Genomic DNA, 11,806 nt, shown 5'->3' with positions numbered 1-11,806 from the left:
CATATAAACCAACTTGCTAACACAACTCCGCTATTAACAAATCCCTAAGGACTTGGACAACTTAGACAGAGTAAAAATTAAACGTGCAAACACTAAATTATTCAACACTGCATTCATATAATGTGTGCAAAGTTTGAAACAAATGGCTAACTGCAAAAAAAAAAAAAAAAAAAAAAAAAAAAAAAAAAAAAACCCTGTACTTTTGTTATAGTGCAGAAAATCCCGTGTGGCAAAAAAATCTCCTACACTTTTAATTTGATGCAAATACCCCTTTAGTTTTAAAATGAGTGTAATAACCTTATGTCAGTAGATAAAATAATAGTTAAAAATAGAGGCAATGTAAAATGATCATTTTATTCAATTACTAAAAAAAATAATATAAGGACCAAGTTTGAAAGAGTAAGCCGCTTAATTCACAATATATATATATATATATATATATATAATCGAATTGCAACTGTTTATGGGAGGGAGGGAGAAAGGGAGAGAGTGAAGAGGGCGTCCAGAAAAGGAAAAGGGAGGGGGTAATGTCAAAATGGCAAGAAAAAAAGGCAAAATTAAAATTTTAAATTTATTTTTCACCAAAAAGTGATCCGAAGGGAATTGTTTACACCTTCTTTTAAAAATTAGGATCAGACAATACTCACTTCTAAAAAAAGAGAGTTATTTTGCACAAAATCTATCGGGTTACTTAACACTTTATAGAAAAAGAAACCTTGGTTGGGTAGATCAGGTCTCAATTAATGTGTAAACCGCAACAACAAGGTCAGATTTTAATTGCACAAGTTGAGAAAAAATATGTTTTTGGTTTTTGCACAATCACGTGATGATTGATGCTAAGTTAATCTTCAAATGTCAGAGTGGGCTTGGAACAGTGTTAGTTCAATCCAGTCAACTAAAGATGGTTATGGGTGCCCCATGGGCCCAAATACGTTCACACTCGAAACTAAACAAATTTTCTTTTTTTATGGCAAGATACTCATCCGCCCATTTATATATACACGTATTTTTGTTCAAATTCTTAAAATGACTGTAATACTATTAGGCTAAATGTGGTTAGTGAAACCAAACATGAACCCACCCATTTATATACACGTTTTTTTGTTCAAATTCTTAAAATTACTGTAATACCATTAGGCTAAATGCAGTTGGTAAACCACACACGAATTCACCAAAATTACATATTTTTTGTTAGACGGTGTACCGGAAAAATATCTAAAATCATATATTAATCTTTTTTTGGGTATTTCTAGAGACCATTGGGAAGTAAAAAAAATTGCTTGCTTAATTTTTCATTTTGAAAACAATTTTAACTCAAAAAAAAAAAAAAATTTGTTTTTAGAAAATTATAAAAGACAGTAACATGTCTTTTCTTTAACTAAGTTTTCAGAATTTGTAGAGAAAGTAGCTTTTAAAACCGCCAGCTAAAGAAAATTTTGTGTAATTTTATCATATGATTTTTAGCTATCTGCTTGGTTTAATTTTCTAATAACAGTCTTTAAGAATCCAAAAAAAAAAAAACTGTTTCGAGAGAATTATGAAAGGTTTTTTTTTTTTTTTTTTTTTTTTTCAAGGCAAGAATAATATTCTTAGAGGGGTGCTAACCACCACAATCGCGGGCGCGACTGTGGAATCTCAGTCACTACTTCAACTGTGACTCGGGTATTTCCTTTCACGATAATTAATTACTATTTATTTGCTAACTTCTTTTTGGGTCTCTCATTATACATAATTACTATACTAGCCCTCTTATTCATATAAAGAACCGGAGAAACCATTTCCCGAAATTCTCTCTTCATAAACCATTTTTATTTTTATTTTATTTTTATTTTTTTTTAACAAAAGTCCATATGTAATGCTTCATTTGGATGGAGGGATTAGAGGGATTTGGAGAGAAAAGAAAGAAAAGGATAATGATGAGTGTGTTTGGATAGAGGGATTTAGAGAGAAAAGAAAGGATTTGGAGAGATTTGGAGGGATCCCTCATTTGGAATCCCTCCAAAATTGACAAGATTTGGAGGGATTTGGAAGGAAATGGAACAAATTACAAAAACAACCTTGAGAGAAGGGACAAGCTTGGTTGAGAGAAGGGTAAAATGGTGAATTATTATTATTATTATTATTATTATTATTTTTTTCATCCAAACAAGAATATTACCCATTCATTTCTTTTATCTCCTATCCATCCAAACATGAATATTATTATATCTATCATTTCTTTTCTTTTCATTTCTTTTCTCTTATAATCATTTCCTTTCTTTTTTCTCCTGTGTATCCAAACGAAGCCTAAATGTTTGAGGTTCAACTCTAAAATTTATTTTTTTACAAAAGTCCATATCTAAATGTTTGAAGTTTAAATCTGAATTTTTTCAGATCCCTATTCTTTGTATTCGAAGTATTGCTCTGATTTTTCAGATTAAAAAGTAAAAAATAAAAAAATCAGGTAAAAAAAGTATTATAATCTGGTTCTCCCTCTAAAATTTTCTTTTTTTGAAGTTCAATATTTGAAATTCAAATTTGATTCTTTCAGATTCCTATTATTTGTTTCGAAGTATTCAGTTGTTTTTTAGATAAAAAAAAAAAAATCGGATGAAAAAAAAGTATAATGTGTTTCTTGTATCCGTCCTTTTCTCTCTCTAAAAAAACTAGCTTTCAGTTTCGATTCTCTTCAGATCTGATTTTTTTCAGGTCCATAGTATCTGTATTCGAAGTATAACTCTGGTTTTTCAGATCCAAAAGAAAAAAAAGAATAAAATTTATCAGATGAAAATTCATGTATTGGTTATGGTCTCTCCAACCAAACTGTTTTGCATTGCCCTTCAGCAGTGCTTCGGTTAAGAACAATGATGCCATTATTGATTTTCGTTAAATGTTCCGACTAAAAGTTGATAATCACGACACCTTTTGGTTGTGAATTATTAACTTTTTCTTAATTTTTTTTTTTTTTTTTAAATGAGTTCATACTTCATACTGCAACAACATATTCTCTCTGTATAACATGGAAGATGATGCAGAAATATGGATGTTTTTCCTTTTTTGGGGAAAGGGTAGGAGGACAATAGGGTAATTACAGAAAATGAGAAACCTAATAAAAAACTGACATAAGAATTAATAATTCTTGGAAGAGAAGATACACGCTAGGTCGCTACAACTGAGATTCCACAGTTGCACCCACGACTATGATTAGGGAAAAATAATTATATGGTTCTAAACCATTAAAATTCGGTGGACCAGTTAAATAAAAACTTTCGAATTGAGAAAATAGCCCCACAAGAGTGTATTAATAAGTTATAAAATTTTATGATCGGAGGATTTTTATTAAATTAGTTCACTAAGTGTTAAATAAATTAAGACCATCTAATAATTTCTCGTGATTAGCACCCCTCATATTCTTACGTTGAAACCATCTTTTTCATTACATTTTCTCAACCAGATTTTTAAAATTTTCTGATTTTTAGTTTTAAGAAAATGTATCACAAATTTGAACCAAGCCAGCTCAGCCGTTGTTTTGCAAAAGTTATAAAATTTTGTTTAGTTAAAACTTAAAATGATACTTTTTTTTTTCTACTTAATCTTTCATTGTGATTAAGGTTGGAATCAAAGTACTCAATACTTTTATTTTATAAATTTGAATTTTTTAAAAATAAAAACTATTGCTAAAGAAGATTACTTCTTACCAACGGGTCACTGACTTATCTTACTTTTCAAAGGGAGCTTAAGGGTTCAAACCTCGTAAGAGACATGTGTGGGTGAGTACCACCTAGAAAAAAAAAAAAAATGAGATTACTTCTTTAACCATATTTTTTTCTTTTCTATATATATTTTTTATTTATCATAGCAAATTTTCATTATTATTTTGAATATTATCCTCTCTTTGGACAGGGAAAAAAAAAAAATAATAATAATAAATAATTATATATATATATATATATATTATCCTCAAAATAAATGCTGAAGAGTGAAGACTAATATCAGAAACAAACCCGCCCCTGATGCTCACTGTCTCGCTACCAACTGTAACCTCACCTCACCTCCATCAACGAGCATGAACAAATATGTCTCTCCCCCCAACAACTCCGTAACGAAGCTCAATCTCAGACCGTCACACTTTTGCCCGTTAAGTGGTCAATGGTAATCATCAATCAAATCGATCAAAGATACGCATACATTTGTTTATATATTTGCAAATGTGTATATAAAATAGATATTGATATTTGCTTGGTCAACGGTAGTCATCAATCAAATTGATCTCAAATAAGCAAGCATTTATCTATATATTTTTGCATTATTGCATATGTGTATATAAAATAGATATTGGTTTTTACTGATTTTATGTTTTGGTTGTTCGAATGCAATGTGTTTGATGATTTGACCTTTATGATTACAGTTGTGCAATTTCCTTTAATCTGAGCTAGTTTGATCACTAATGTTTGTCTTTGTTATAATTGGGTCACATCTCAACACCTGGCCATTTGTTAGTGGCCATTTGGGTTACTCCCCCTATCGTATTCAAACCTTACATCCTCATTCCTCCATCTTCCCTCTAATCAGTAACTCTTAACATTCTTTCCATTAAAAAAAAAAAAAAAATTAAAAATCTTTGATGCCCTGCCTGTGAGAGCATAAACTTTGATGCTTTGACAATATGTCCATCTACTAAAATATCTTCCCAGATATTATCCTGTCTTTTTACTTGTCAATTATATATATATATATATATATATATATATATATATATTCGTGGCAATATCATTTGAGGCATGTAACCTTTTATGCAGAAGTTCAAGCAGTAAGAAGAAAGATGAGGTCTTTCTTGATTTTTCTAGTGTGTTTTGAGGTTTTGGCAATTACCATATTCTCTGTGGCTCAGTTGTCACCAAATGATGCATACCCATCTGCTTACGGCGATGATTGCGGTCAAACTGGTGAGAATTTGAGTCCTTTGAGGAGGGAAGTTTATGACAGCGGAAGAATATTTGATATCACACATAGGTTTACTCCTGAAACGCCCTCCGGGGACTCTGAGGATGGGATCGGACAATTCCTTACCCTTTCTATGAGCATGAAGAACGGCTCGGATTATAACTTCTCTATTTTGAAGTTAGCTGTTCATGCTGGTACTCATGTTGATGCGCCCGGACATATGTATGATCACTACTTTGATGCTGGGTTTGATGTAGACTCTCTTGACCTGCGTGTCCTCAATGGTATGGGTTTCAACAATAGCGCTTCTTTTATTTTAGCAATTGTGTTTTTATCATGACTTGTTTAGTATTTGAATCTTTTGGAAGTAGCATGTTTGGCGATCTTATGGTAGTCTATTACTATGACTTTCTAGAAAAAATTTCAGGATATTTCATGTATATTCAATTACTATTCTTGCATAAATTTTATTGTAGAACTTGAATTAACTTGGCTTCATTTGGGGGAACTGAATAGTTTAGTACCTGTCCTTGCAGAAAGTCCATCATTTAGATTCATTTGTTGAAACAATTGACACTTAGCAAAAGCCTAGTAAAACAAATAGTAACTCCTATTTGTAGGCAGTTTAGTAGTATGAACTATGAAGAGCAACTCCTTTCTGTAAGCTTCAAGTGTTTTGGGGTAGGGAAAAATTGGAGAAAACTCGGAGTTTCTTTTTTTTTTTTTGATAAGTAAAAAAACTCGGAGTTTCTTTGAACCCATAAGAAATTTGAGAACCTTCGAAAAGTGCGGCGTTTCTTTCTTTGAAGCTAAAGATATTATGTTAAGCTCTTTGTTGTTTTTCTACGCATTCTTTTGTCTGTATTTTTCCCATTTCAATAAGAAATTTGTGTCCTTGTCTTTCTCTCAATCCGGGTTCATTTCTGTTTGTTTGTTTTGTTTCCTTTGGATTCCGCTCATCAAACTGAAGGTTTTCCCTTTATTTTCTATTTATGCCATCTAATTAAGTTATAGTTTCAGGCGTTTGTACTTATTTTATGTATCATTGATGACTATATTCATTTGTTTGAACAGGTCCTGCATTGTTAGTTGACGTTCCAAGGGATAAGAATATAACTGGTATTCATTTACGATAAACTCATTCATTTCTGTTTGGAAACATATTTTTCTTGCTTTCCTGGGTGTATGCACTTTGATTTGAACTGCACATATTATTGGTTGTCATAAATGTGCAAAATTAATGCGATGACTTGTAATAGAATAGAATGGAAAAAGAGAATTCATGTGGCCAACCCCATTCATATGGGATTAAGGCAAGGATGATGATGAAAGGTGCAAATATATAATGAAATTGCATAATAGTTTAGGTACTGTTTTTGAAAATTTCCACCATTTATTTAATGCTTTAATGATGTAGCATAAGGTTCTTAAAGAATGATAGGATTGTTCTAGGGCCATCATACTTGACATTCTTTTTGTTGTCCATATGAAACGATGTAGCATTACTTATCCAATAAAAGAAGAAGAAGAAGAAATGATGTAGCATTTTATGTTAAGAGTACTTATGGATGTGTAAGACTACCTGAAATACGATAATTACGTCTTACATTACTTAAAATAGAACTTTCATATAAATCTTCTACATTCACAGTCAATGTGGTATTTCTTTTGTTCAAGTTGCATTTCCAAACTGTTTCATCACACGGAAGATCAGGGGACCTGGGCCTACTGGATTAAACCCCCACCCTATTGACCTACAAAAATGTATTTTATTCTAATCCTTGAAAGGGCAGGATTTCCAAAGAGGCCGACTAAATCAATATCCTGCTAGCTGAACATGGAGCCCCAGCCCCCCCCCCCCCCCCCCCCCCCCCCCCACACACACACACACACACACACAATCAAAGAAATGTTTAACTGAGATACATGAGAAATGGTACTACATTCTTGTCATGAACGAGGACCATATTCTGATATTATTATGATAAAATTCCTCATTTTTTCCCTTAGTTCCTAGTTGATACTTGAAGATGCCTTACCATGTCCATTTAATCCTTTGGAGAGGAATGGATGGAATACAGAATTTCGTTAGAAGTGTTCAATAAATCTCTGGCATCTGATTTTAGAGTGCTAGATACAAGAAGCAATTGTCCAATTAAGGTAGTCTCATGAGATTTGCATTTGATTAGTAGATTTACAGTTGATCTTAAAATGTTATCTATTTATTTTGATTCTTTAACTGTGCTGTCTACTTAGGTAATGTATTTAGCAATTATGTGGTGTGGAGCTTGAAAATCTCGTTTAATGACTACATTGAGTCTGCTGCTACATGTATACATTTTCATATTGTGTCAATTTAATGCAAATCAAAATTGACCCAGCATCTTTCACATATATGTACAATTGAAAACAAAGGGCACTCTGACATTGAGTCTAGTAATCTTTGATTCTCTATAAGGTCTAATATCATTGCTATTTCTTCTTACAGCTGAAGTTATGAAATCCTTAAATATTCCAAGGGGAGTACGCCGTGTGTTATTCAGAACATTAAACACTGACAGGTAACAGTATAACAAATGTAAGTTGCAGAATAATCATATCTGTGGGACATACTTGATTTGTGAATTTTGAGTAATATCTGAGTTCAGGCCTCTAGTAGCTTTTATGAGTAGTACCGGTTCAGAGCAAAATTCACCAGAACTTATTATGATTGATAAGTCATCTCCAAGTCATTATTTCTGAAAGTGCAGGTCAATATGCTGCCCTTAGCTGATTCATTGATTCTTGTATTGGTATCCCTGTTCATGATATGCAAACTACTAAGCTTCTTATGGTTGCACCTGAGATAATCATTTAGGGATTTGTCAAAAAAAAATAAAATGATAATCATTTAGGGAGCGCCGTGGGTGGCAAGAAAGCTCATGTAACTTGTGGAAAAAGTGTCATGTGTAACATATTTTGTGAACAACAGTTGTGTCTTGGTATGTAGTGTTTCACCTCATTGGATGGTTTGTCAGAAGCTGTTATTGTAGGTTGAAGATTGAACTGAGATATAAAAGTTCACATTGACATCTTGCTTCAAACTCCATCAATCACACAAGTTAAGAAGGTCAGTGACCTGTGAGGCCATAGGATTTGGAGTGAGAGATAAATAAATAATTAAGTTGTTTTTTCAAGTCCCTTAGTGATTTTGGAAAACTGGTTTAGAATCAACCTGAAGAAATTCCCTTTGAACTAAAACTTGATTTTCAGGCAGCTAAAACTTGATTAATTTTCAGGCGGCTTATGTGGAGAAAGGAATTTGATTCAAGCTTTGTGGGATTCATGAAAGATGGGGCAAAATGGCTGGTGGAGAACACTGACATCAAACTTGTTGGTAAGATGAATGCTATTTTAATATTGGTTAGGAAACACATAGCAAGGACGAGATTTCTAAAATTGTCATGTTAGGTGTCCTAAATGTTTTGGATATAAATTTCTATGATTATGATCAAAATTAGCAATATAGTGTGTGTAATCTGTGGCTCAATCAATTGTAGTTGTAGATGCATTGCATTGTATGCAAAATGTGCCGTGTTATCACAAAGTTTTCCTTTGAGAAATAACTTCCTTTAGTCTTATGAAAGTAGTTGAAGTCAAATATCACATCAACCATTACCAATGGGCCATTAACCCAATGGTATAACCTCCATAACCTCAAAGAGGAGTGGAGGAGGAGTTCGAGCCCCGGCGTGGGCAATGTGTGTGTGAGTTCTGAGTAGTTACCTCATGAAAGAAAAATATCACATCTTCAACATGAACCATATTACTGCTACTAAACCCATGCTCTTCTTTGCAGAAACCTTGCCGTTACAGTGCGTTCAACATGAATCGCATCATTCATAACTGGTGCAGTTGTTGGTCTTTGCTGCATAGGTTCTATCATCTCAATGAAATTTCTCCCATCTTGTTTGAATTGGTGCTACCTCAATTTTGTGTGCATTCTATCACCTTTATTTCCATTCTCTCTTGTCTTCTCACTTGTCAGCATCCTGTTTCAGCAATGCCCGCCTTGCCATGTTATTTAGTTGCTCATAGCCCACCACCATGAAGCATAGCTTTCTTTTGTTTGTTATTGAAAAAATTGTCTTAGGATGATGCCTATGTATTTATCACATAGTAATTGAAGAAGTTACTCATCTCACCCATCCAACAACTCTCATCTAACCCGTCCACCTCTAGTGTCCCCTTAAACCTCTCGTTGTGAAAGAGTGCATCGTTTTAGCATAGTGCTTCTTCTTGTGTATTTCATATAGACACTAAAATTGTTTATATTTTTTCTTAGGAAGAGATGTTTCCATTTTACTCTAATTACTGTCTCTAGTGTCTTGCAGATATATCTATATATACACACACATATAGAACTTACCTCCTGTTCTTTTGCATTCAATAAACACCTTCAAGTATGACATATTAATTATTATTAACTTGTAAGTTGAACAAAAGCTTTTATTTGTTGGAAACCATGAAAAGAAAAGTTCGAAAAATTGTGAATCAAAGGCCTACTTGCTTTTGTTTGATTGCACATGTTCGTCATGTTGATTTCTCCTCCATCTTTAGCTACTAATGTTTTCACTTTTGTTTATTGTTCTCATTTTTGGGTTTGTGCAATTCTTCCGCTTAGAAATTGCCTAAACAGTCCACTGGTTACTCATTTGCAGTGCAAAACTCATTTTATGGCATATCCATCTCGTTTGTTAATATCCATGTTTATGCACTATTCTCTTGCACGATTAACTATTACACTAATGCAGCTGTCAATTCTTAATTGCAGGAATCGATTATTTGTCTGTTGCTGCCTTTGCAGATCTGATTCCTTCTCATCTTGTTTTTCTAGAAAGCAGGGTAAGAAAATATACGTCCAATTCTATTTCTCTTGGCAAAATTCTTTCTCGTTTTAGGTACATCTATTGGTTGTTTTTAATTTTCTGTATTGAGGGTAAATCCTATAATAACAAAACTTTATAAATTAAGTTATTTCCTAGCTCTGGATTGCACACTCCTATTACTTTGGCTTGCGGATCAGATGATGCTAGTGAGATATCTAGTATTCATGATGTTGTCAGGCAATTTTCCATGGCTGTGATTTTAGCTGATGATTTAATTCAGGCCATGGGAATGATGTCACATGAGATCTCATTGACCAAAAGAGAGAGAGAAAAAAAAGCAAAAAAAAAAAAAAAAGAAGTTTCTGTAACAGCCTTATCTGGATTAATTCTCTACAAACAAATTAAACTTTGTCCCTGTTGATTGGATATAGGAAATTTTGTTTTTTAAATACTGAAACTGTTGAAATTCTTTAGGAAATTATTCTTGTGGAAGGTCTGAAACTCGATGGTGTCCAGCCGGGAGTATACACTGTCCATTGCTTACCTCTAAGGTTGGTCGGTGCTGACGGCTCGCCTATAAGATGCATCCTCATCGATTGACACCATCCTTGTAAGCTCTTGTATTGTTAGTGACATAATGCCAACTATGGTATTTTAAATTTAACACCGAACCCAGATTTCATCTAATATTTATTATGTAATTCATGTTTTCTGTGTCCTATATTGTTTGAAGTAGAATGCACCATGCCGTCATCTTGCTTTAAGATTTTGTCATTTGTGAGTATGGCGGTGCCTATAAGTTGTTCATTTGCTCATTTTCGATTGTTTGTGCACAAGTTTTTGCAGGAAAAGTTGGCTTCACAGGAGGTTTTTGAGTGGAATAACGCGCGAGGCTCGGTTTCAGAATCGCCGTGGCTGTTTGGAGCAACGTGCAAGCTTTAGAGTAGATAAACTTCACCTTATATTGCATATTTAGTGCCCTATTTATCTATGCAAAGCTAGGTGTATTAGTAATTGGTAAGGTAAACACCTATTTCAAACTCTGTATAGGTTTTATGGGAAGAGCTTAGAGCTACGTAAAAATTTGTATAAGCAATAAATATATATATATATATATATATATATATATATATATATCATATTTGACATAATGTGACCTGAAAAAACTTTTTATGGAACCATTGTTGCCTTGTTGGTTTGCATGAAGGTGTTAACCTATGTCACACAATTTTGCACTTTATTCGGTGTGACTTAGATTTTGCCACTTTTGCGTTCCCGCTCTCATTTTATGTAAGGTAAGTGTTAACTCTTTTATGATGAAATATCTAAAATGAATATACGGAAAGAACGCAGTTTGAAAATTACATAGCCAAAATAATGGCAATTAGAATAAAAGTAGTTTTAGAGTGATGCATGAGTTTTATTTGGACCCTGTAGATATTATAGGGAGGGCACGAATTTATTGGGGACGAGATAAATTTTAAGGATATATGCTTGATTTCTATGCCTCAATCACAAAAAAGTTTTAGTTATATTTGAGAGTACTGCACCTTAGATTTGAAATTGAAATAAATTTAGTTTTAGAACCTTATAAAATCATTTCACCGCATAAATGGAGTGAATTGAAAGTGGACCTAATATCTAGATTAGAAAGCCACCAATTTTCTTGCAATTTCAAAGATTAGATACCATTCATCAATGAACTTGAACTACAAACCTTCAATTCAATTATGTACTAGTAAAAGATTAAGAGATGTAAAATGGGTGACTCCAACCATCACACTTCTATCACTTGTTTGGAGAGGCTAAAAAGGATTTTAGATTCAACAAAACTTTTTTAAAAAATCATTACATGACAAAGTATGATGGTTTAATTTCTAAAAAAGGATTCTAGATTCAACACTCTCCAAATAATAAGTCACATGAATAATTTTACATATTTTTTAGAGAAAAAAGAGGGAAACAAATCTAACTATATATGCGAAGGTTCAATCGTCCAAACAAATGATTATTCA

At 32.9% G+C, this 11,806-nt stretch overlaps 1 protein-coding gene across 3 annotated transcripts; it reads left to right on the top strand.

Annotated features, from left to right (window-relative positions):
- The first annotated feature begins 3,975 nt into the window (after window positions 1-3,975).
- LOC132300027 (cyclase-like protein 2) lies at window positions 3,976-10,993 on the top strand. Of its 3 annotated transcripts, XM_059796950.1 has the most exons (8): window positions 3,976-4,131; window positions 4,779-5,207; window positions 5,998-6,042; window positions 7,412-7,484; window positions 8,202-8,299; window positions 9,737-9,807; window positions 10,266-10,401; window positions 10,638-10,993. In XM_059796950.1, exons 2-7 carry the CDS (start codon window positions 4,802-4,804, stop codon window positions 10,389-10,391), a joined length of 819 nt encoding a protein of 272 aa, XP_059652933.1. In that variant the 5' UTR covers window positions 3,976-4,131; window positions 4,779-4,801; the 3' UTR covers window positions 10,392-10,401; window positions 10,638-10,993. The 3 variants fall into 3 exon arrangements, with proteins under 3 accessions (XP_059652933.1, XP_059652934.1, XP_059652932.1); XM_059796951.1 differs by lacking the exon at window positions 3,976-4,131 and having other exon boundaries at window positions 4,575-5,207; window positions 10,629-10,993; XM_059796949.1 differs by lacking the exon at window positions 3,976-4,131 and having other exon boundaries at window positions 4,577-5,207.
- The last annotated feature ends 813 nt before the right edge of the window (window positions 10,994-11,806 follow it).

The sequence above is a fragment of the Cornus florida genome, unplaced genomic scaffold (assembly GCF_030987335.1).
Source record: "Cornus florida cultivar Cherokee Brave unplaced genomic scaffold, ASM3098733v1 CherokeeBrave_3.0.0_Hap2_Chr03, whole genome shotgun sequence".
NCBI lineage: Eukaryota > Viridiplantae > Streptophyta > Magnoliopsida > Cornales > Cornaceae > Cornus > Cornus florida.
The sequence above is the reverse complement of the archived record's forward strand: the minus strand, read 5'-3'. Positions and strand labels throughout refer to the sequence as shown.